The 23,937-nt window shown below is 31.5% G+C and overlaps 6 protein-coding genes across 9 annotated transcripts; 3 read left to right on the forward strand and 3 right to left on the reverse strand.

The window, feature by feature from the left end:
* Positions 1–135: 135 nt before the first annotated feature.
* On the reverse strand, positions 136–1,985 carry LOC123220039. 2 transcript variants are annotated; one of them, XM_044642045.1, is made up of 3 exons: positions 1,714–1,985; positions 1,388–1,560; positions 136–958 (listed from the first exon to the last, which is right to left on the reverse strand). In XM_044642045.1, exons 2-3 carry the CDS (start codon positions 1,550–1,552, stop codon positions 392–394), a joined length of 732 nt encoding a protein of 243 aa, XP_044497980.1. In that variant the 5' UTR covers positions 1,553–1,560; positions 1,714–1,985; the 3' UTR covers positions 136–391. The 2 variants fall into 2 exon arrangements, with proteins under 2 accessions (XP_044497980.1, XP_044497974.1); XM_044642039.1 differs by having other exon boundaries at positions 1,388–1,984.
* Positions 1,986–3,172: 1,187 nt separating this feature from the next.
* Positions 3,173–5,946, forward strand: LOC123225707. Of its 2 annotated transcripts, XR_006504163.1 has the most exons (3): positions 3,173–3,272; positions 3,705–4,325; positions 5,131–5,946. XR_006504163.1 is itself a non-coding variant. In XM_044649820.1 (2 exons), the coding sequence occupies exon 2, from the start codon at positions 3,766–3,768 to the stop codon at positions 4,201–4,203; it is 438 nt and encodes a 145-aa protein (XP_044505755.1). In that variant the 5' UTR covers positions 3,173–3,272; positions 3,705–3,765; the 3' UTR covers positions 4,204–5,946. The 2 variants fall into 2 exon arrangements, 1 of the variants encoding a protein (XP_044505755.1); XM_044649820.1 differs by having other exon boundaries at positions 3,705–5,946.
* Positions 5,947–9,608: 3,662 nt separating this feature from the next.
* On the forward strand, positions 9,609–11,189 carry LOC123225696 (pathogenesis-related thaumatin-like protein 3.5). The gene is made up of 3 exons (XM_044649810.1): positions 9,609–10,289; positions 10,379–10,655; positions 10,740–11,189. The coding sequence occupies exons 1-3, from the start codon at positions 9,797–9,799 to the stop codon at positions 10,912–10,914; spliced, it is 945 nt and encodes a 314-aa protein (XP_044505745.1). The 5' UTR covers positions 9,609–9,796; the 3' UTR covers positions 10,915–11,189.
* Positions 11,190–11,300: 111 nt separating this feature from the next.
* Positions 11,301–14,878, reverse strand: LOC123225683 (DNA-binding protein BIN4). 2 transcript variants are annotated; one of them, XM_044649795.1, is made up of 11 exons: positions 14,653–14,878; positions 14,477–14,575; positions 13,901–14,153; positions 13,727–13,785; positions 13,581–13,634; positions 12,999–13,116; positions 12,528–12,574; positions 12,305–12,331; positions 12,027–12,102; positions 11,772–11,911; positions 11,301–11,692 (listed from the first exon to the last, which is right to left on the reverse strand). In XM_044649795.1, the coding sequence occupies exons 1-11, from the start codon at positions 14,704–14,706 to the stop codon at positions 11,597–11,599; spliced, it is 1,023 nt and encodes a 340-aa protein (XP_044505730.1). In that variant the 5' UTR covers positions 14,707–14,878; the 3' UTR covers positions 11,301–11,596. The 2 variants fall into 2 exon arrangements, with proteins under 2 accessions (XP_044505730.1, XP_044505737.1); XM_044649802.1 differs by having other exon boundaries at positions 13,901–14,150; positions 14,653–14,877.
* A 769-nt stretch (positions 14,879–15,647) lies between these two features.
* On the forward strand, positions 15,648–18,855 carry LOC123225701 (chloroplastic import inner membrane translocase subunit HP30-2-like). The gene is made up of 6 exons (XM_044649814.1): positions 15,648–16,009; positions 16,410–16,525; positions 17,870–17,996; positions 18,222–18,370; positions 18,458–18,520; positions 18,606–18,855. The coding sequence occupies exons 1-6, from the start codon at positions 15,722–15,724 to the stop codon at positions 18,628–18,630; spliced, it is 768 nt and encodes a 255-aa protein (XP_044505749.1). The 5' UTR covers positions 15,648–15,721; the 3' UTR covers positions 18,631–18,855.
* A 1,208-nt stretch (positions 18,856–20,063) lies between these two features.
* LOC123225717 (protein RESPONSE TO LOW SULFUR 3-like) lies at positions 20,064–20,662 on the reverse strand. Its single transcript, XM_044649835.1, has one exon. It carries the CDS (start codon positions 20,581–20,583, stop codon positions 20,269–20,271), a length of 315 nt encoding a protein of 104 aa, XP_044505770.1. The 5' UTR covers positions 20,584–20,662; the 3' UTR covers positions 20,064–20,268.
* Positions 20,663–23,937: the final 3,275 nt, after the last annotated feature.

Raw genomic sequence — 23,937 nt, forward strand, 5'->3', positions numbered from 1 at the left:
ATTTGAAAGTGAGATTGAGCACTTTAGCACTGTAAATTTTCTTTTTTAAATGACGCTGTTCCTTTCGACGAGGGTAAAGTGTAAAGGAACTGTTTGGCATATGCCACCCTACTTAAATAGATACCTCCTGTGAAATTGAGTTAATTTTCTTTCCATTCTTTTATTATTTTATTCACAACTACTGAAAGGCAGAAATTGCTGGGGAACTTACAAAATAAGCATCAAAAGAGAAGCTGCACTGAACAACTTCGATCCTAAAATGGGTACTCCTATGAATTTGCCAAGAAAAAAGAAACAGAAAATTACAGTTCAACTCACCAAGATTGAACATGAATTGGTCTTCTCTTCTAGTTTCAGGTAACCTACAATTGCACACACTGTTTCATCAAAATCAATTAACTCTTCCCGTTTCTTCATCCTTATTTTCATCCTCATCAATAGAAGTAGCAACTGCCCATCCATATTCAAAGGTCATGTCCAAGAAATAGAGCATAAAAACCAGAAAAAAACAGGACAAAAACATGGGTATTGGCCCGAAGATCCACAAGAACAAAGGGAAAGAGAAATAGAAAGCTCGAAGACCCAAAGACCAGAAATAACTCCCCTTGTTCACAGTCCTGGCTACGTACTCTGCTGGGAGTTGGTGACGATGAACATTGTGATACATCTTCTTGAATGGCACATTGATTAAAATACTTGCATGGCTATAGTACCTAACTGACTGCACATTCAGCAAGAATGCCACCAAGAAACATAACAATATTAGGAAGAATTTTGTGGAGAAAAATAGTTCACTTTTGGCCCCAAATAAAATCCACATTGATCCATCTCCATTACCACCTGTCATCAATATTGCAATCAGAGAACTCAATGTTATTGCAGTTGAAGCCAAAAGGGTCGATGCCATTATATTGTTTCTTAATGTTTGTACTGCAAGCACCCCATTCTTCGACACATCCTATCAAATACAGAGTTGTCATTCTCAGATATAATCATATAAACATCCACACTCGAAAAAAGATTATCAATTTTGTTTGTAAAAAGTAATATTACACGTACTCACTTTGAGGATTTAAATGGATATATATACTTGTAATTGAGTGTCATTTAATCACATAATAACACATATAATCAATTTATGTAGATACATATAGTATTATTGATTTGTAAAATGATCGATATATGAATTAAAGATCTACGCATGAATTTAGGATCCCTATTCTTAAACACATCCTGTCAAATATGCATGCTCATAACTATTCATGATTATAATGTAAGATGTAAGTCTGACAGAGACTATTAGTCTTAAAAGGAATTATGTCTATAAAGTTCAATTTCAATATAAGCACGTATAGAATGTAAAAGAAAGAAAGAAAGAAAGAGGAACCTCCATCATGGCTTGGACCCAGAAGCGGCGGTTGATGGCATTTACACCGATGACAGTCCTGGTGGGGTGTTTGATAATACGATGAAGAAGCCAGAGGTGATAAGCCAACATAATCAAGAACCCACATGAAGCTAATACGAAATCAAGAAGTTGTATGTTCCCCATTGATCAATCTTAGGGGAATAAAATTGTTATACGGTTTTTTTATTGTTAATTGTTAATAAAAAAAACAAAAAGAAGAAGAAGAAGAAGAGTGAGGTTAAAACGAATTTTATGTGGAGTACAGAGAGGAGAGGAAGGAGAGGCAAATCAGGAGGTGTTCTTACCTGAAGAACTCTGATTCTGTGCTTGTGTCACCAATACTTTCAATACTTTAATGCAATTTATGTACAAAATTACACATCCTGGGTCTCTCCCTTTTGATCCACTAATCTCTCAAATTAGGCATGGCGTGTTGAATTGGATTGAATTATAATAATAATAATAATAATAATAACAATAAAAATAATAATAATAATAATATTATTATTATTAATATAATAACAATACATATAGACGAACTCAACCAACCTCTAAAACCCCGGCATAAAAGTTGGGGCAACCAATACAATATTACTGTTTTTCATCAATGAGAGTACGGGGAAAGCGCTAAGAGAATGGGATTCATATGTGGATTAAGATATCATTGAGCCACCCACTTCACCAAACTTATTTACTCAGTTCACATGACTCCATTCTTTTTCCTCTTATATTATTTATATTCGACTTTATGCTTATTTAAGATTATTTTTTAAGTTTTCTTTTTTTTTTTTCTACTCGTATTTTATTACGCTATTTATTCGTAATCTCCAAGTTCCAATAGTTGCAGGGATATTTATTTTTATAATCCATAAATCTTCAACTTTTGTTTCACCAAACCCTTCTATTTCTTTGGAAACAAGATAGATGCTGCTGCAATGGTAGAGAGAATTTGTTATTTACAGTATTATTACAGTAAAGTTGAATATAAAAGAATAATAAAATAACAAATATTAATTTAGATATTAATAATAATAATAATATATAACTTTTGTATATGAATAATAATATTTAGATATTAATTTAGATATATATATATGTATATATAATTTTGTATATGAATAATAATATATAATTTTAATTTATTTTATTTTTAATTATTTAATTATATAATAATATACTATTATTTATATAAAAAAATTATATATATATAACATTATTTTTTATGGTATCATGGAGTGGGTTAAGTTTACCCCCTCATTCTGTACTCACGTGAGTATTTATCATTTTATTAAAGTCAATCACAGCGACGACCCAAACAACCTTATCCTCCCGGAAATAAATTTTCCTATTTTTAAAATAAATAAAGGGAAGTTTGTTGGGGGAAGATGAAGAAGATAAACAACACGTGGACACAAGTACTTAACGACCCCAAAGTTTCACTTAATTACATGTTGATCCCACCACTTAACAGAGTGAAATGCAATGCAGTTTTAAGTAATACCTAGTCCTAGACGATGTATTATGAACGTTAATTAGTACGTAAATCCGCAGAGGGAACGTTAATCAACACGTGTGAAACGATCCTTACGAGAGAAGAGAGGACAGCCGTTGGGATGGGAACGTTAGACACGTGACGATAAAACATGTTTAGTCAAGTGTCTCAAACGTGATGTGCGCACTTATTGTAGAATCTAATAGGACGAATTTCATTTGCATTTGCATTTACATTTATCCACTTGCTTTTCTAATTTTCAGCAATTATTTATTATTTTTCATCTATAAATACTCCACCCCACTGCCCGTCCATCCCCGTTTCATTTTCTTTGCTTTTGCTCTCAAAGTCAAGTCAATTGCTCAACATCAAGTAAGCCTGTTTTTTTCTTCTCTTTTTTACTTTTTTTCCTGGTTTCTTGTTTCTTTATTCGTTTTATATTATTATTTTTTTATATGTTGATAAAACATAACAATGATTTGGTTTGTTCGTTTATATGGGTAATGATTTTTCAGTTATTTTAGTTGTCTTTTAAGGACTGATCTGGCCGTTGTTGAGATGTGAAGGTTTGTTATTTTTGTTGAAATGGGTTAGATTTAATTTTGTTGAGGAGTTTTTGTTATATTTATTCATAACTATGAGTTTAGTATCTGTTTTTATGAGTTGGGGTCCTTCTGTTAGTGATATGGAATGTCTAATTTAACTATGTACAAAGAACCCAGTTTTATAAGACTCAAAAGTTAGAATATTGAGAGCAAAACAGGCATCGTTTGGGTTAAAAGTTTGGAAATTTCTTGCTTGCAGAGGTTTTGGAGGCAAAGGGTGTGCTTTTAGAGAGTGGAAATTTGAGTCATCTAGAGAAAGAATGGAGGTATATGGCAAATCAATGGTTGCTGGTCCTACAAATGTTATTTATTTGTCTACGATTCTGGGGCGGGATGGGCCAAATCCTGTGCACAAATGTGATTGGAAATGTGAAAATGAGCATATGTTTGGAAACATGTACACTTGCAAATTAACAGGATTTACTCACATTTGTGACAAGAATTGTAACCAGAGAATTTTGTATGATAATCATAGTTCGCTTTGCTTGGTGAGCAAACAGATATTTCCCCTTTCGCCGGCAGAGGAACAGGCTGTTAGAGGTGTTCGGAGGAAGCTTGATGCTGAGAATTCCCCCTCTGATAGCTGTGCTTTTAAGCGCAGACGGGATGCACAGTGTCATCCTTCTCCTTTCGAGAGATCTTTCTCCTCTGTCAGTCCAATCTGCAGCCAAGTTGGAGATGGCATGGATATGAGCTAGATATTTTTATTATCTTATCACTTTCCTTTGAAAATTTCTGCTTTTCGTATTAATGGAACGAAATATCGATAACAGACTTGATTCGCTGCTATAATTCAGGACCTGTTGCATCCTGTCTTCGTGTAGGAACACTTTTTATATTTCTTGTCATATTTTAATTTGATGTAGTTAATCGTTAGCTTCTTCCCTATTAGTAGGGGATCATATTAAGACTCTTAGTACCTCTTTATGAACTTTGAATTGAAATTAACTTCTCTCTAACGCTTCTGCTCCTAACTTAACCCATTATGGTTTCTCTTATGGATTCTAATGGTTATTATTTGTCCATTTGCTACTTAATTTTAATTGCTCCAATTTTATATGTTTTGGATGACATTTTATCTTTTGATGATTTATATATCTTGGTAATGGGCTTGCTTTGTAATTATAGTGTGGTATTATTTTGGCATTGTACTTATTCTGATTATGTAATATCTCTTTTTTGTGAGTTACTATTTTTCAGTGGCTTAAATTTTGCTATGATTTCTATAACTTGTTAGTTTGTGTGATTGACTGTGCAGTAACAGGTTTTCAAGTTCTCATAATGAAGTCTTTTTGGTTTGCTATCTGGTAGAAATTTCTCTGAATAATGTTGGTTAATACTGTTTATTTCTTACAGGTTGAAGAGCAATGACAATAATATGTTCATTGGTGATTCATGTTGTTTTTTCATCTGTTCATTTTCCTTTTCATGCTTTTCTTCTATTATTTGGATTTATCTGTTATCTGGATTCCTGAAATGAATGTTGATTTTGCAGGGACTGAAATTGTGCAATCAGGAGGCTTTAAATTTGCCTTTTGCATTTATGAATGAACTGTTTTATTTTATGTGTTTCGAACTTTGTGGTACAGAGCTCTGATGTACATTCCTTATCGTTTCCCATGCAGGTAGTATCATCTTCGCCCAGAGCTGTGCTGAACAAGGTGATGGCAGAGAAAAAGTTTATATCTGTCTGCTGTTTCAGGATTTGGGCTTGTTGAAAGGAATTCAGCAGCTCCATCTCTTGTTCAGCTGTGGCATTATGGAAGAATGACTGCATCTTCAACCACCTAACTTTTCTCCAGTTGTAGACATTTAGCAGCTTGAGAAAGTTGCCATCCTAAGACTGCCTCATGCCAAATTCATTGCACAGCTGATGAAGAAGGACAATCCTTGCAGCAACTCCCAACTCGGTTGCCATTAGCCGCTTTGTTACTGCAACATACCTGATCCGATGATACAAGCAATTCAAACCATAGCTTTGTCACATTCAATGACAGTCCTGGGAGGCACAATTTACTCATTTGGCAGCATGAGAGTGTTGCACAGCTTAGGATTGCCTCATCATGCCTTATTCATTGAACATCTGTCGGGGAATGACCATCCTTGGAGCAATTTCCTTTCTGATTGACCATAATATAAGCCATTTTGTTACTACAATATGTCTGATCTGATGGTTCAAGCAATTTGAAGCCTTGGTGTTCTCACAAAGAAAGAAAAATCTAGGAAGTCCCTTCATCTTATCCTGGTAATTTATCATACTGCTGGGCTAATTTTCTTAGCACCTTTTGATTTTTTCATGAATTGGCCGGACAAGTAACAATCTCTCAGGATGAAATGTGTGAAAGCATTGAATTTTGAGCCAGAAACAGTTTTGTAGTTCTTTGTATTTACTTAAACATGGGGATATCTTCAAGTCAAACCCAATGATGTTCACATGTTCACCTAATTCCTGGAAACTGGTTGAAGTTGCCATTTATTAAATGTTACATTTATGAAGTTGCCATTAGTTGATGTAAATGTTAATCTGGTCTAAATGTTGGCTTTATGCTAATTTATGTGATTAGGAGTCTTTAAATTGTTTTCAATAAAACTAAGTGTACTCATTTAGGATACATAAATATATATACATTTATATGTATTATCATATGATTGAACGATTTTGAATTAAAGATAAAATAATATTTAATTATGTGATGATATATATAATTGTGTATCTAAAATTGATACATATAATATTACCCAATTGTTTTTATATATTGTTTGATTGTTTATTTTAACAATGTATGTTTTAATACCATTTATGAATCTATAGGTACTAGTTAATTTCAAAAAAGGGATTTTGACAAAAATTTCACAATTTAAACTCATTCAATTATATTGTATCATATATTAAATGTTTATTAATTTATATATTTAAAAAAGTAGTATAATTTTATTGTATTAAAAGATTTTAAAATATGGGAAATAAAAATGAAATAATCTAAATAAATGAAAAAAAGGATTATGAAAAAAATTAAAAGATGTGAAATATATAAAAAGTTTAAAAACTAGAAAATCTAAATTAAAGAAAATGATTTGAAAATTGAAAAAAATCATGAAAAAATAAGTTAATTAAAAAATATTATTTGAAATTATTTTATTTATAAAATGACATATTAAACAATATATTTTAAATTAATAAAAATGTTAATAAATCAATAATAATGATTATGTATGTGTAAAGTTGTTTATAACAATGATGTTAATTATTATGGCCTATTAGATTAACCAAATATGAAACTGTCATTTTTTAAACTTAAAAATTTTATGTTTAATAAATCAATAAATCTAATGTGTTTGGTTTCATGTTATGTGTAACCTTGTTAGTCATTTGGCCTAACAATATAATAAAGAGTGATGTACATTTTCACACCCAAGGTTTGACTCTAACCACGATTTCACTCACTAAATACATAAATAACACTTTTTCATCAAAAACCAAATTTTGTTTAATTATAGTAACACTATAAAAGCATAACATGATTTCATCATCCAAAAAAGTTGGAAAAAAAAAAAAAAAAAAGCTTATTTACAAATCTCACCTTAATAGTTTAAACTTTTTATAAGTTTGAAAACCAATAATTTAATTTCAAGTTTTGAAAACCTTTTACAATTGTTGGTCATCCAACCCAACCTCTTCCAAAATTATCACTCATCTAAGCCTAAACCAACTAAAAATATTGAACATGACAATCTAACCCTTTTAGAGTTTTGAAAACTTGTAATTCATGTTTAGAAACCTTAGCCACCACAACCACCTCCCATCCAAATCAACCTTGTTAGAATCATTAATTGTTCAAGCTCAAATCTATCAAAACTGTCAAACATAACAATTTAACTTTTTTACAAGTTAAAAACATGCAATTCAATTTTTGCAATTTAAATTGGAAACCTTAGTCGTCACACCCATCACCTATCCAAACGTAAATTCACCATAACTATTACCCACCCAAATATAAGAAAATGACAATGCCTTGTGGATTTTGTTATTTTAGATGAACTTGGTTGATTCGTTCAAAGGAGTGGTAGCACTTAGCCATGTTGAAGAACTTATGGATCCTCTAATAGAAGTTTAACCTTTTACAAGAGTTCTAAAATCTTAAAATATTTGACAAAACCTATGAGAAAGAAGAGGGTGAAAGTGAAAAGGGAAAAAGAGTGTTTTGATGACAAATTCAATATATAAATAATTATTTTAAAATTTTATTAATTTATATATAGTAAGTTTTAAAAGTAAAATAGTTAGAGATAATATGATAATTTAATATTCTAATAGTTTGGGATGGAAAAGTGTTTTAAAACCCAACCTCAAAGTGTTAAAATGTAAACCACTCTATAACAAAATGTTAGGTTTGATTTTTCTTTTTTAAATCATCATATATCAATCCTAAACTATTTGTGCTTTGATCTTTTACGTGCAAGAAATCATACTATTTGAACCCTGGTCTTTCACAAGGAAAGTTTTCCTCTTCACCAACCTTTGAGTCAATTATTATTATAGTACAATTTTTTTAGCATGACAAATATTATTAATATTAAGTGTAACATAATTTGTTTTATTTTATAACTTAGCTTATTCCTACCAATCTTAAGCCACATTGAAACAATAATAAAAATCTTGTTTCCATGATTGGTATTTGAAATAACAACTTATCCCAATAATCTTTATTTCGGTATAATTATTTCTTATCTATGGAATTAAACAATAGAACCCTATCAACAAAAATAATTATATACATAAAATTCAATAAAATTATATATATTCATTTGAGTACATATTTAATGTGTATCATTAAGTAATTTTGAATTAGAGATAAAATAATTCTTAATTATATAATAACATATATAAATATGTACATATTTATATATTTAAAATGAGTAAACATAACATTACTCAACAAAATTACATATACGAAAGTACTCAATTGAATATCTTAATTGAACTATCATTTTGTGATTGTCCCATATTATATTAATAATAGAGTCCACATACTATTTAAACTTCCATAATCGTATATCGCAAATTTGATTCTTTTCTCCAAATCTAAAGACAGGATGAGATTGATTTTGATTATCTTTTCTGTGGAGATTGCCCTTTACTTGTCAGCAATAGATTTGTTCGGGATTTTCCACTATTAAAATAAACAAAATGGCAAACTTTTTTCCTTCTTGCAGGTAATCAAATGGTGATTCTCTTCTATTAATTATAATAATACAAGAAAAAAAATGGCTATGTTTCTAGGATAGTAGGTATCCTGGCTCATCTATGAAGAAAATCATCCTATGTTCTTTGAAAATTGAAAGCCAAAAAACTTCAGTTAATGAATCAATTATGGCCAAAGGGTTTATTCCCACCCAAGGTTTCTTGCAATATCAAATTTATATCTATTAATTATTAAAAATTCAAACACCCACCTATAGACAATTAAAATTCACAAACCCAGTTAACATTATCTATTTCTCTTTTAGGTTTAAAAAATTAATAATTTTTCTCTATGATTAAACTTTAAAATAGTATATTTTTTTCTTCCCTTTTTTTACGTTGTCACCAACTAGCTTCTCTCTCTCTCATTTTCCAATATCATCTTTGAACGAAGACGATTGTCTTCATCTCTAACGAAGTTCGTCTTGCTCTTTGAAGAAAACAATGTTTTTCATCCGAAGACGATGCCCAAAAAGGAGAAAAAGAGAAATCAATAAGTGATGACACTAGAAAAAAGAAGGGGAAAAGAAAGAAACTTTAAAAGAGAATATAACTTTTCAAAATTTAATCATGAGATAAAAATATTAGTTTTCTAAACATATGAATAATATTTTATTACTTTTAATATATTACTAATTAAATAATGATTTTATCCTTAAAATTTAAAGAGATATGTTAATTTTAACAACCTACTAATGGATGATTGAATTTTTCATAGTTAGGATTGAATTTTTCATAGTTAATGGGTACTAATTTGAGAATACAAGAAACCTTGGGTGGGAAAAAGTCCATTGGCCGTCAATTATTTATAGGATTTCGAATAATATGCCCTATGCAATTGCTAAAGAAAGGAATTGCTCCTTAATGAGGCCATCCAACATTAAAAGAAATACTAAACCCAGAAACGTGATCTTCCTGCGATTTAGCCCTTTTGCACTCAACAGAATCTTCAACCTATAATATGTAGCCCTTTACCCCTCTTCCCTCTTTCCTGCACCAGCTGCCCCCATTCACCTGATACCACTTCGGAAAAAAAAAAAAAAAAACCAATGCTTACAACAACTTCATATTCATGGACATTGCCTGCTACACTTGTTTTTTTCCTTTGTCTCCTCTCCTGCTCTGAAGGTTCCACATTCACCATAACAAATAACTGTCCCTATACCATATGGCCTGGTACGCTGGCAGGAGCAGGGACTCCACAGCTTCCAACAACTGGATTTCAATTAGACTCAGGTCGAAGTGTGAGGATAGCATCTGTTCCAGGTTGGTCAGGTAGAATATGGGCACGGACAGGATGCAACTTTGATGAGTCTGGAGTTGGTACCTGTGAGACCGCGGACTGCGGTGGAAGACTTGAGTGTGATGGTAATGGTGCCACTCCACCTGCATCACTCTTTGAGATAACCCTTGGCAAAGGCAATGACAAAGATTTTTACGATGTCAGCATTGTTGATGGCTACAATTTGCCTTTTGTAGCTCAACCCCATGGAGTATTCGGTGCATGTAATGCCACAGGCTGCAGTTCAAATATAAACATGGGTAAAATATGCCTTCACTTTGAATACTACAAACTTTATCATATATATGTCAAATATATAATGACCAAATTCATTGAAATAACATGACAGGTTGCCCCAAAGAACTTCAGGTGGTGGGTGCAAATGGAGGAAATGAAGGTGGAGGGGGAGTGATAGCATGTAAAAGTGCATGTGAAGCATTTGGCTTGGACCAGTTCTGCTGCAGTGGGGAGTTTGCTAACCCGACCACATGCCGACCTTCCTTTTATTCATCCATTTTTAAGAGAGCCTGCCCAAGAGCTTATAGTTATGCTTTTGATGATGGCACAAGCACGTTCACATGCAAGGCTTATGATTATGCCATTATATTCTGTCCTACTGGTAATGGGTAAGTGATTTTACCTCATTTTATTGCATGCTTCTGTGTTGTACACATAAATCCTCAGCTCTTATTGTAAATATGCCTCCTCAGGGTGAAGGGCTCAGGTGGTACACTTTCACCTCCATCAATTCAAGATCCCATCAGCGAGTCACCTCCATCAATTCAAGATCCCAGCATTGAGAAGGTTCAACAGATGGTTTCCTCCTCAAACATCATCTTACCACTTCCAATGCAGATCCTTCTCATCCTCGTATTGCTTTTCTGAACAACAAAAGCAACTTCTACACAGAAAGACATTACCTCTTCCTCTGATAGTAAATAAGGTTAAGATTCATTTTAATGAATTGAGAATGTAAACACAGAATTTGCAGCCAAGTCCAAGCACAGGAGGTAGTCTAACAAGGAATTGTTCGGTCCTCAAAGGGCCATATATGTGATAAAAATGACCTAGAGTTCTAGTTGATCTAAGGAGAAATGAGAATAAAGCAACCTATTTATATATTGTTGTTGATAAAGATATAATAACTACAATTTTCCAAACTGAAGAAAGTCATGAATATTTCCAAGTACTCTGAAAATGAAATTAATATGGTGCATATTTGTATGGAAGTTTACAAACAAGACAGGCAAAAGAAAAAACAAATGCAAATATATATGTGTACCAATGTAAGGCAAAGCTACCTTTCTTGGTACTGAAATAAAGCAAGATAGATATATATTGTGTAGAACCAGTAATTATCACAATTGGGAAATACAGAATCACTTCAATAGTTAAACAACATAAGAACTCTATGCAGAATTACACTTTTGACCATTGATCTCCTAGAACAAAATCAATGCCGAAGTAACTATTCACTCTGTCATTTCTAATCTAACTCCTTTCAGCTAACTTATAAACATCCCAAGATTATAGACTTAGCTTTCTATGGGATATAAGAATCCATCTCTCACTTTTTGGCCTTGCCTTTCTTTGAAACCGGTTTCTTCCTTGGTTTCTTTGGTGGTTGTGCCTTTCCTCCTCCAGTTGAACCCCTCTTTCGTCCCTAGTATCATGAGTTTAATAAGATAAACATATATACAATAACATGTGCTACAAACTACTGAAAGGATCCAGAAGCGTACAAATGGTTTGTCAGCTTTTGCTTTGGTGTTACCATTAGTTTCATCTTCAACACCATCATTTTGATCAACTTTTTGAGAAGTTGCTTTAGCCTTCTTGACAGCCTCATCATCAGAGTCAAATGAGAAATCATCCAGTGTTCCTGTTCGTAGATAATGATTAATGTGTAGGAAAAATGTCAACATGATATGTCAAATATACATACCAACATCTCAACACCAAAAGAAAAAAAATAGAAAAGATAAAAGAATTACAACCTTCAACCATGGTCTCAGATCCAAAAACGTTGCCTTGAGGCTTCAGCTGAATAAAATCATTCATGATAGCTTCAATCTGATTATGAAATAAGATTTTTAGTCAAAAAGGTGATACTGTTTTCCACAACAGCACAGGTTTCCTAGTAATATCAAATTCATCCTACAATATGGAAAATAGCACTAATGAAGAAGATTATAACTTTATCGCAAAGAAAGAGGAATAATGGTACAATTGAAGTTGTATGTTGAAATCAAATTGGATTAATCCCACAACGAACCTTTGCCTCTGATTGTCCAAAGCTAACCTGAAAAACAATGGATCTAATTCACATATGAAACAATCTTATTATTTGATGTAAAAACAAGTAGCTGAGTTCAAAGGGGGAGGGGGGAGCCATTTCATTATCATTACCAATGTTAACTATACTATAATCTTTTTTTGGCAGATTGAGGAAAATAAATATCTAACATGAAAAATTTAAATGGAGATTGATAACATACAACACAAAAGGTCCTGGAAGGAACTATTGTTGTTCCGTATATTGTTCCTGAAACAGTAAGGGAAAAAAAATCAATCAGGGTCAGCTGAAGGAAGGAAACATGCATTCTGAATTCACATTGATGAATGCAAGAAAAACTAATGACCTTCAACAAGGAATTATTATGAAGCAAAAATAAAACAGAAACTCATAGAAAAAGAGAAGGTAAAGAAGGCAAAGGTAAAAAAAATAAACATTAGTAAAGAATACCGAATATTAAGAGCAACTGGGTACTTGTAAGTTTTTATGCACATTGCACTACAATATTTAACTTTTAAAACCATGCAAAATTTTTCCAGAAACAAAGAATCAAGCTACCTTATGGTTCCATTTGATACAAACAGATGACTATTCAAAGTAGTCTTGAAAGAAAAAAGTAGTTGATACAACAAACATACAATCCCAGAATTGAGCACAGCAGCAAAATGCATACCTTTTAAGTCCAAGAACATGTCATGATTTCCATTTCGAACATCCGGAACTATTATTCTTCCTACAGCCCCCATATCGCCACTCAAATCTATGGACTCCCCTTCACACTCAACAAGTGCCTGCATAAACAGCAAAACCTCTAGTTAATGTGCATACCATATACACACAAAGTGTAACTTTAATCCATAAAACCAATCACTGAACAAACATCAAATTAATAATTTTACATCCATCAATCTCTCGGAAAATAGAGAAAGCAGGTTCAAGGAAAATAAATTCAACAAATCATCATAAATCTCTAAAAAATATTAGTTGGTTTGGTGCGAGAGCAAAAAAGGAGTCAGCTTTACTACATTTTGAATAAATTCCTCAGTCATCCTTAGAATATTTAGAACATAGACCTCTGTTAATTGAATGTAAGACAGAGATGTCAACATTCCACATCCATTACAGATATCATTCTCTTTAGATAGGAAACAGAAATGGAAAAAGGAATAATCTAGCACAGCCAGAAACTAATAACTACTAAATCACAAGAGAAGTAGATATAAAGATGCAATAATCAGAGTGATGCATGCCTTACCTTCGTACGATGGACTTTCTCCGGAAGAATCAAAGGCAATGTTGAGGTATAGACCTGGGTATATTAAATATACAAATGATGAATGCAATTCAATGAAGTATAAACTAGAGAATCGACCAACAGAGATGCTACTAGCAGATTCTTACAGAAGGCTTGTTATGCTTCTCAGCCACTTCTTCCTCCAAATCTTCATGACCATCATTTTCTGTGCCATATCACATACATTCTTAAAAGCAGTTTTTTTTCCATTTATACCATAAAATATTTAGCAATTATCCCAGTTCAATATTATATATCAATTATATAAATGCACTCCATACCCTTTCTTTTCACGTCATTGTTTACATCCTTCTCTTTTGTTGGCATTTCATCAGTTACTTTTCGCCCATTTTCTTTTGAAGCCTTCTTACGAGGAGACTTTCCTTTGAGACCAATGGGAGCTGCATCTTCATCCCCTCCTTGCTCTTCTAACTTAGAAGGTTTGTAATTCTTTATTAGAGTATCATCACCACAAGACTCAGAGTCTGACGAAAGATTTAATGACAAGATACGAGATTTGGTTCTGGGTGCCTGCTTAACAATATAGTTTAGTTTTAATGAGTATAAACAAACAAAAGATTAGTTCATCAATAACACCATGAATAGATTCTGACTCATGCGTGTACTAATGTTACAGTATCAAATTAATTATAGGAAAGTACTATCACTTATCACGCCATTCACCAATTAATTGATTTTCACTAACTTGAATCCCAACTGATATGGTTTACTAATCTGCATACAATTCAACCCACGTTAATTTACATCATCATACAATTAACTTGGTACTTGAACATTACTTGAAGAGATTAAAAACGCGCAATTAATATAGCCAACAGAGAAACATCGACACTTACTTCAGGCTCAACTTTGACGTCAACACCTGGTTTTCCAGCATCAACTGAAGAATCAGAGTCAGAGGATAGCGCCATTATAGAGTGGTTAAGAGTTGGCGCCTATGGAGAAAAACCACCAAACAAACAAAATTAAGATTGTTAAAAAAGGAAGAAGAAACGAGAGAGAAAGAGAGTACCTGAAAAGTACGCAACCAGTCTGGTTCAGGAGATTCCTCCTTGGTTCCGGCCATTGAAGAACTTAGTCGAGAGAGACCCTACTCACCCTAGCAATGGAACACTAAGAAATTAAAGAAAATACGCGAAAGTGCGACGGATTAAACAAAAACGGAACTGGGTTTCCCTTTAATTTTTTATCAGGGGTGTCCTGCCCATGGTTAAGATGCTTATCAGTTTCCCATTAAGGCAATATGTCCATGCCTTTAATATATAATTTGGATTTGGATATATAAATAATATATATTATTTTATAATTAGATATTAATTTATTTTTAACTAAAAAATTATTTAATTATATAACAATATATTATTCTTAAATTATATAAAATATATATATACATATAATTTTATTATTTTTATTATACTTAAGATAGTTAGAAAGTTATATGTATGTCAAGTCAACACAATATAATGCACTTAATAATATTATTCATACAAAAAGGATAATTTTTTTAAAAAATAATTATATAATAAAAATGTATTTAAAAAATTCTAAATTTTTAAAAAATATTTATTAATATTTTATAATAAATCATATGTATTTATAATTCGATATTATATATATAAAAAACAATATATCTCCTATAATATATAATATTGATATATTTTTATAAATAATGAGATGATAAAAGTATATTTGATAAATTTTAAAATTTTAAATTAATACACAATCTTTTTAAATTAAATTTTTTAATAAATTGATATTATATTATTATATAATTAAATATTATATAATTTTTAATTTAAAATAATTTAATTATATAATAATACTATAACTAAATTTTCGTATTGTTTTATTGCCATATTATATTGCAGATGAGACTGTAGGGGTATTTCTAAAATTAAGGCAGACCTTTGGGGAGACAATGAAATTAGACGTCTTAGGTTAGCAACCATTGGATCCACTTACGGGTTGAGCCCAAAATTACATAAAATAACAAAATAACAGGCACTAGTTGCATAAAATTTCATCATCCGAAAATCTTCTTCATTTTATAGGGTTTATCGGAGAGCAAGCAAGAAGAGAAAATGGAGCAGCAAGGCAAACAAGGGAATTTAACAGTTTTTAAATTGCCGCAGAACCCTATAAAAGAAGTTCAAGTCAAGTTTAAAGAATTGGAGAGCCAATTTAAATCATGGTTAGCTCAGCAGTCTATGCCAGTTGAAGTCGCCGTTGTCACCGCCACAAGCGCCACCCAGGGTGCCGCAATTGGTGCCTTCATGGGAACACTCACTGGTGACGTCGCGTCTACACTCCCTACTCCTCCTCAGGCCTCCCTCAACCCGCAAGCTATGGCCTCGCTTCAGCAAGCCCAGGTCTTTTCTTTTCTTTTCTTTTTATGTTTTTCAATTTTGGCTTTCAATTTATTGATCGGAATATGATGTTGAACACAAAATTGTTATAAAGTTTTGTTTAAAAAATAGTTAATTTCTGTTGAAGTTTTGTTAAGAGTTATAAGTCCAAGAATTAGGTCTTGCGTCATTAATGTTATGTAATTCAACTGTTAAGAAGTGTGGTGTTGACAATAGAATTACAAAATTGTCTAAGAATGTTATCCAATTATTTAAAAGTGTGCATTGGAAATTAAGTTATCATATATTGTGTTACAACTTAAGTGGAAAAAATGTATGCTAGGATTGGCTTTCATTTATAAATGTAAAAACTTATATAAGTAATGTGTCATATAATATGCCCATATGTCTAATATTGTTACAGGCTCTTGCTGGCGGTCCCTTGGTTCAAGCTCGCAATTTTGCTGTTATGACAGGCGTCAATGCTGGAATTTCTTGTGTTATGAAGAGATTGAGAGGAAAGGAGGATGTTCAATCTAGGTACCTTTTAGTATTGGCCCTCTTTCTTTGCTATTTTGATATATTTTGTTGAACCATCTGGGTGGATACAGTAAATATCTGATTTATGATTTCATAATTTTTTCCCAAAATTACAAATTAAAAATATGCCCAACCTTGCCTTGGTGTGAGCAGTTGATCTCAAAACCTCCTATATGATCCTGAAAGTTCATTTAGCTGAACTAGCTAATATAATACATCTACTTTATTGATTAATTGTAAAAGAAATTTTTAGATAATTGCTGTTTCCCATAAAACTTTTTGTGATTGAGACTTCAAGATCTTTGAATTAACATGCATTTTGGCCTAAATGTCATTGAAAAATAAATTCTACATACATGTTTTAATCAATTTATGTTAGATAAACTAGTTCTTAGAAGCTCTAAAATGGGACATAGACTGAATTTTATGTTTATATTGTTAATGTGCATTTTCTTTTATTGATTATTCTTGTTTGTGCATGGGACTTAATGTTTTCCACGCCTTAATCAGTGAAGATGTTGATGTATATGTTCAATGCGAGGTAATGAAGCCTCCCTTCTAAGACCTTACGTTTAAAATTTTTATCAATGTATGGCTGTAAATTATACACTTGTAACATAATGGAATATCATGATACACATATTGAGGTGTATAGTACCACTTATAACTGGTATCCTTTCTATTATATAAAAGGCAGCAATATGTAACTACCTTGCAATTCATGTAAGTAATGTTTGTTCATCGTCCTAGGCCAAGTTCTTATGCAAGAGATAAAGAAATAGAACAGCCATATGTAGGTTTGCATAGGATGGAACAAGATAAGGTTGCAAAGTTTCCCAAACCTCTACTTTTTGATTTGTTATATATGTAAGGAAGATGGTACCATAATTGGGTAGACTCATCTCCATCCCAAAATCTGATGCTGGTGTTATCTTGGCAGTAGAGAGTAGAGTGTCTGAGTAAGTTTTGTATGCCACTAAAGTTCAAGCCCTGGTAAAAGAGAAAGGGAAATGAGTTAAAATCTTCAACCCTAAATTTGCACCAGACGGTAAATAAAATCTTATTGTCTTAGACCTTGTTTGGTTAATCTGAAACCAGTTTCTTGCATGTCTTATATTGTACTTAAAACTTAAGTATTATGGACCTTTCTTTTGATTCTTACACAGATCAACTTTGAGTGCTGTTGAATCAGAATGCACTGGACATGAGACTGTTTTTTATCTGTCTCTGGATTATCTTGTGATGATTTGTGGGTTATGCATTTGGTCTAGGTTTGTTGCTTGAAAGAGCACTGAAGGCATTGTTTGGCTGTGCATTACATAAGATTGTTAATTCATTTTGCAGCATGGTGGCAGCTTTTGGTTCTGGAGCCATGTTTTCATTAGTGAGTGGCATGGGTGGCCCGAATCAGGCAGCAAATGCTGTCACTTCTGGACTTTTCTTTGCACTGGTTCAAGGTGGGCTTTTCAAGGTGAGCATGGAGCAACAAGGGGTAGATTTAATTCTAAGTTCAGCAACTTAAAAATCTTGCAATATGGCTGATTTAACTGTTGTGATTGTTAAAAGCCAATGCTTGCTGAAATTAATAATCCCAAATGAAATTTCTAATAATCTCTGGGTTGATGATTCAATACTGTAACTTGAGTCTATGTTCTATGAGATTTTTATTTAGCTGAGAGCTCTTGTGTTTGTATAGTTGGGGCAAAAGTTCTCTCAACCACCAGCTCCGGATGTGCTCTATTCCAGAACTAGAGGCATGTTAAATAAGCTTGGCCTGCAGGATTACGAGAAGAACTTTAAGAGAGGCCTATTGACAGATAGCACATTGCCTTTGTTAACTGATAGGCAAGTAGTTAAACCTTTGTTTTTTCTTGCTTTTATGTTTTAATCAAATGTGCTTATAAAGCCTTAACTGCTGCAATCTTCCTTCAGTGCTCTTAGAGATGTGAAAATCCCTCCTGGACCAAGGCTTCTCATTCTTGATCACATCCAGAGGTCTGCTAACCTTACATATATATAATGTTATCATTATTAGCTGGAACAGCAAATTTACCTGACATGTGATTTAAATTGTCTTTAGGGACCCTGAGTTGAAAAAGAGTTGATGAAGCTGTGGCTGAACTCAATGTTGTCAGATTGGTTTAGTATCAAAGAGCACCACTTATTTTCAGGGAGTATTTTATATAAGAGAAATAGTCATATTTTCTGTTGAAGATGATTTCTCTAAATTTTTAAGGTTTGTCTTTATGATATGAATGCTCTTGAGATGCTCATAAAATTCTTTTAGACTGTTGAATTCTGCATTAATTTGATCTACTAGTAAGCAAGAATATATGTGTGTGTGTGTGTGTGTGTGTGTGTGAATGAATGTGCTAATTTATTCGGTTTTTAGTTGTAGAAAGATTGATGCTAGTTGAAGAGTTCTATGATGTACTAGCACCCAATGGAGAGATGCATAGAGTTCATTGCTAAGGTGTGGATATATATTAGTTTAGGAAGGTGGGTCTTTGTGAAAAAAAAAAAAAGAGTTATCAAAACTGATGGAGTATTAAAATTTCTAAGAAGAAATCTTAGATTTAAAGATTTATCATATTTGTAAAACCTTTTAATTTATTATTTACTTAAAAAAAATGGGTTTCTGCTAAGGGAACAACCCCTTTAATTAATTACTTACTAAAAATTAAAAAAAAAAAAAAAAGGTCTGAGTCTCTCTGGGGGGAACAACCCCTTAATTAATTACTTAAAAAAAGATGGGTCTTTGTTGGGGGAACAACCAAACTAGTAAAGTTACAGGTTAATAATCTGTCGCCAATTCAGTCCAGTGAGGTCTATGATATCCGTTCATATGTCTTTCATTGCATATCTTTTAGCATATGGAATTCGTTCCCAAAAAATTGAGGTTGGTTTTACAAATTCATTTTCTGTTTTTATGAAATATTAAAAATAATTGGTAAATGTGTAAATCTTGGATCTATATTTTTATTGATTTAATTGATTAGCTATGTTTAATTTAATTTAAATCGAATTAAATTAAACTAAATTGCTAAAAATTTCGGTTATATATCTGTTATGTCGTTGTGACTCTGAAAGGAATAATTAATTAAGGCTTTTATCAATTAAAAATAGATAAAATCAAAATGATAAACGGCTCGTTAACTGACAAAACTTTCTGTTAATAATAATAATCAAACACAAATTGCTTTTCAGTTTTCACACATCAGATTTTCATTTCAAAGGCCCACAGAAAAGATAAGAAATAACACCAGGACTTCCTGTTTGCGGCGATTGCCCTCCTTGTATTACTGTTTTTGTCATTTCCTTGGCATCTTAGCATATTCTTTCCTCTCTCTCTCTGATTTTCTACACTTTTTTGAATGGACCCCCTTTCTTCTTTTATTCTTTTTTTTTTTTTTTGCAATTGTTATTATTAAAGCCCTCTTTTTTTGTACCAAACAATTGAATTATTCTACATAGATTCAAAACAATTTAACTGAGGATCTTAACATTTTAGGCTATAATCAAAATTTGAACAATTTAATAAATTCAAAAGGACAATTTTGGTTTTCTGATATTATAACTAGGGATTCAACCGATGACATTTGTAAATTGAAAAAAAAAAAAACAAATTTTTGTTACAAAAATCAATACATCATAACAAACAAATTAACTTACAAATTACCAGAGAAGAATAAGTTTCGCTGCGGATTGATCCCACAGACGAGCCTTTTTTTTTTTTCCAGAAATTACACGGTAATGGCAGCTTTATGATTTTGGTTAGCCTTGGAGAGCTGGTTCATAAGAGAGATAATCTGCGCGTGGTAGGCACGTGCCTGAGTGACGGCCTCAGCTTCAAGTTCTCCGAGCTGTGAACATAGCATTTCTTCAGCTTCCTCCGCCAAACGCAGCCGTGCCAGAACTTTCTGAAGCTCGACTCTCGTTTGCTCTTCTCTTTCTCTGCTTTTCTTTAACTCTCGTTCGAGCTCTTCGTTTCTCCTCTTTAGATCTTCTTCGCTTTCTTTAATGTTGTTGTTATTCTTTTCAAATCCTCCCGCTGCCATTGCTTGAGCTGTTTTTAATTGGTGAATTGAAAGATCGAATAATTTCCCTTCTTTTGCTTTGGTGCACCAATGGAGAGGAAGTGCTCTTTTATAGATATGGCCTTCAATTTGGTTTGATTAGTTATGTCCAGATTCAATGTATCTAGTCCTTTCTCAAGAATTTAGAATTTTATTCCTCTTTTGGGTTATTTATCAATAATGCCCCTCAAATATTGTTTAAGTTTTTAACCCATGATGGTTTAGAATGTGTTACAACCCCCTCCCCTCCCCTCCCCTCCCCTTTCTGTCATGTAACTTACGTTCTTGTTCTTACCTTACATAATAACAATAAGTATCTCTTTTTTGTGACGGGAAAGCTTTAATTGAATCAGATTCTTTTCTTAGGTTGAATCAATTATATCAAGTAAATAAAACTATGAGTCTAGTAATCGATTCATAATTATTACACCAGGTAAGTTAAAAATTTAATTTCGAAATATCATCAAAGAAAAATTGAATTCTTGCTCTTAGTATCCCACTACTCTGCCAATGAGGGTCTTTCGTTTTTGTCATAAAAGAGCTTATATAAGTGTAAGTTTATAGGTTAGGTTAGTAATACTAAATATGATATTACATGGAACAATAGTGATATCATAAAATGTTGAGTGACATTTTAAGGTGGTTTGACATTTTACTTAAAAGTTTACATTCACCTTAATATTATTAGTATTTCTTATCATAAATCGGTAGTGAACAATATAAATATTAGAAATGTCTTTTTTTAATCCATGTATAATTTTAAATTTATAGAATAAAAGGTCAAGATAACGGGTCTGATTATGTAGTTTGATATTAAAATCTTATTGTTATTAAAAGTAGAGGATTGTATGGTTTTGATTTGGTATAAGTAAGTTTATTGATTTATAATTGTGACTCGAGAAAATATCAAAATTCAAAAATAATATCGTAATAATAAGAAATTGTAATTGTATATTGAGAAAATCACAGATAACAATTATAATTAGTACCGAAAGTTCACATTTATGTTCTTTGGACAAAATATCTTTTGACGGCAATGGATTTACCTTCACATTATTAAGGGACATTCGAGGTCCTTTAATAATGAATTGTGTTGATACGAGTGTGTGTATAACTTTGCAAAGCTTGTGGACTTTGATAAGATTGGTGATAGGTCAGGGGGATTTGACGGTTTCTTATACCAACGTACTTCTTTGAAATCTCCTCCATTAGGTTGGCCACCACGTCTGCCGGCTAGTCTCTGGACAAGTCCTGTCAATACACGTTAACTCATGCTTACATATTCGCTTTGCTGTTTTCTTAATTAATTAATTTATTTATTTACATTTCAATCCAATAAGTAAGATATTGTTTACGTATTGAAATTAAAAAAAAAAAAAAAAGAACGTGACATCTATACATGAATAAATAAAATTAAAAAAAATAGAGTATTGTGTTTGCCTTGCTTTTTTTCTAATTTTAAATTGAGTATTTACTTTTACAAATTACTTCTTCTTTTTTTTTTTTTTCCAATTTGGCATTAATTTGCAAACTGTCTTTTACATTTTCCTTTAGCTTATTTAACAAATAAAATTTTATTTTATTTTTATAAAATAGAGTCTCTTTAATTAAATTTATTGTATATTATCTCTATTAATTAGAAGTTAACAAAAATAATAAAAACTAAGTAATCTCCGGCTTAATAAAATTAATTGGATATTAAAATTAAAAAAAATTAGGTTTGAATTTTTATTATATTTATAAAATTTTAATTTATCTAATATAATAATTATAAATTTAATTATCATATTTTAAATTTATTTATTTAATTAATATAAAATTAGATTTAATTTGATTATTATACCACAAATTTATCTATTTAATTAATAAGGGTGAAGCTCGGGTAAAAAAAAAACAATAAGGGTCGGTTTTTTAAGTTTTCTAAGTTTTTTAAGTTTTGGCTGGACGACAGAGGCAAATCAAGCAGTATATTAATTTTATTTGTCTCTTTCATCCAGCCAATTATTCAAAAACTTGGAAAACCATCAGCTTTGCTATATAAAGGTTGAAAAAGGATGATGTTTTGTTTGGTGGGGAAAAGAAATTCGTTGAAGTTCTTATAACGAATTCCGTTAATATCAATATTAGTAAGGGTTTATTTAACAAATAAAATTATACGTATAATTTATATTTATAATTTTATATATAAATAATATATATTATTATATAATTGTATATTATTTTATATTTAATTTTTAATTATTTTATTAAATAATGTTATATATACATAATTTAAAATATATAATTATGTACTTAAATAATATATTATCATATTATTAATTTAAAATTATTTAATTATATAGTCATGCATTCAATACCCAATTTTAAATATACTCAAAATCAATTAATTTTGAATCGAATTGTTGAACGATAAAATCGCTCGAGTGGGTTGAGTTTAAAATTTAAATTTGAAAGCAAGAATTCTATGTAAGAACTTCAAAATCAACTCCATCTAACTAATTAACACCACCTTTCTTGGCCAGATTTGCATCCCTTGACCTGAGATTATAAAAGACTTTCAATATTTTTAAATAAGTTAAATGATTTTGTTCATTAAAATTAGAATATGCACGTCATGCCAAACAATCGTATCTTTGAAAAGGCCTCAAAGGCAACCCAAAAGACTTTAGACCGTATCTTTGTAAGCTTTTATTGAGTCAATTTGTTATATTATATAATTTTGTTAGTTTTTTATATTTTTCCCAAATCAAATCGGACCGGCTGAGCCGATCATGTCTGTGTGACTGATTTCAAACGCAAAGAGAGAATTATTATAAAAAGGGTATTTTAATTTTTAATTAAAAAATTAAATTTGACTATTACAGGGTAGGCCATAATCTTGAGACAGTCTATTAAGGGCTTGCACTTCATCCAAGAAGGCCAAGCGGGCTAGACTTCAATTTGACACTAAACAAGCCACCTTTACACTTTGTGAAATCGACCACGGAAAGGTACAAAAACATTGTTGTTTTTCTTCAAAAATTGAACCACCACCAAACTTACCAGAATATGATTATTGTGGGATCACTTTATTAGGCTTATAATTCTCAATCTCATGTGATTTTTTTTCTCTATAATTGTCTTAATTCCACAATTATTATATTATATAAATCAGAATTTTATAAACATGACAGAAATTCGAATCCAGATATTTATATTAAAAATTTTAATATTCCACTAATTTTGTTATCCTCTTAAGTTTATAATTATCTAAGTTGGTATTGCTTTTACAAGACATACATTCATGGTTTGTGACAACATTAATTTCTCATGTGCAGTCTTAATAAGACCCATTAG

The sequence above is a fragment of the Mangifera indica genome, chromosome 1, assembly GCF_011075055.1.
Source record: "Mangifera indica cultivar Alphonso chromosome 1, CATAS_Mindica_2.1, whole genome shotgun sequence".
Classification (NCBI taxonomy): domain Eukaryota; kingdom Viridiplantae; phylum Streptophyta; class Magnoliopsida; order Sapindales; family Anacardiaceae; genus Mangifera; species Mangifera indica.

What these genes read in the sequence shown, in the direction of transcription:
- LOC123220039 (XM_044642045.1), bottom strand. Translation starts at nt 1,552, where the DNA reads ATGGGGAACATACAACTTCTTGATTTCGTATTAGCTTCATGTGGGTTC. An exon ending in GGGTCCAAGCCATGATGGAG is followed by an intron (nt 959 to 1,387) that starts GTTCCTCTTTCT and finishes TGTATTTGATAG; the next exon opens with GATGTGTCGAAGAATGGGGT.
- LOC123225707 (XM_044649820.1), top strand. Translation starts at nt 3,766, where the DNA reads ATGGAGGTATATGGCAAATCAATGGTTGCTGGTCCTACAAATGTTATT.
- LOC123225696 (XM_044649810.1), top strand. Translation starts at nt 9,797, where the DNA reads ATGCTTACAACAACTTCATATTCATGGACATTGCCTGCTACACTTGTT. An exon ending in CAGTTCAAATATAAACATGG is followed by an intron (nt 10,290 to 10,378) that starts GTAAAATATGCC and finishes ATAACATGACAG; the next exon opens with GTTGCCCCAAAGAACTTCAG. An exon ending in TTCTGTCCTACTGGTAATGG is followed by an intron (nt 10,656 to 10,739) that starts GTAAGTGATTTT and finishes ATGCCTCCTCAG; the next exon opens with GGTGAAGGGCTCAGGTGGTA.
- LOC123225683 (XM_044649795.1), bottom strand. Translation starts at nt 14,706, where the DNA reads ATGGCCGGAACCAAGGAGGAATCTCCTGAACCAGACTGGTTGCGTACT. An exon ending in CAATGACGTGAAAAGAAAGG is followed by an intron (nt 13,786 to 13,900) that starts GTATGGAGTGCA and finishes GATATGGCACAG; the next exon opens with AAAATGATGGTCATGAAGAT. An exon ending in CATGTTCTTGGACTTAAAAG is followed by an intron (nt 12,575 to 12,998) that starts GTATGCATTTTG and finishes TTACTGTTTCAG; the next exon opens with GAACAATATACGGAACAACA.
- LOC123225701 (XM_044649814.1), top strand. Translation starts at nt 15,722, where the DNA reads ATGGAGCAGCAAGGCAAACAAGGGAATTTAACAGTTTTTAAATTGCCG. An exon ending in TTCAAGGTGGGCTTTTCAAG is followed by an intron (nt 17,997 to 18,221) that starts GTGAGCATGGAG and finishes GTGTTTGTATAG; the next exon opens with TTGGGGCAAAAGTTCTCTCA. An exon ending in ATTCTTGATCACATCCAGAG is followed by an intron (nt 18,521 to 18,605) that starts GTCTGCTAACCT and finishes AATTGTCTTTAG; the next exon opens with GGACCCTGAGTTGAAAAAGA.
- LOC123225717 (XM_044649835.1), bottom strand. Translation starts at nt 20,583, where the DNA reads ATGGCAGCGGGAGGATTTGAAAAGAATAACAACAACATTAAAGAAAGC.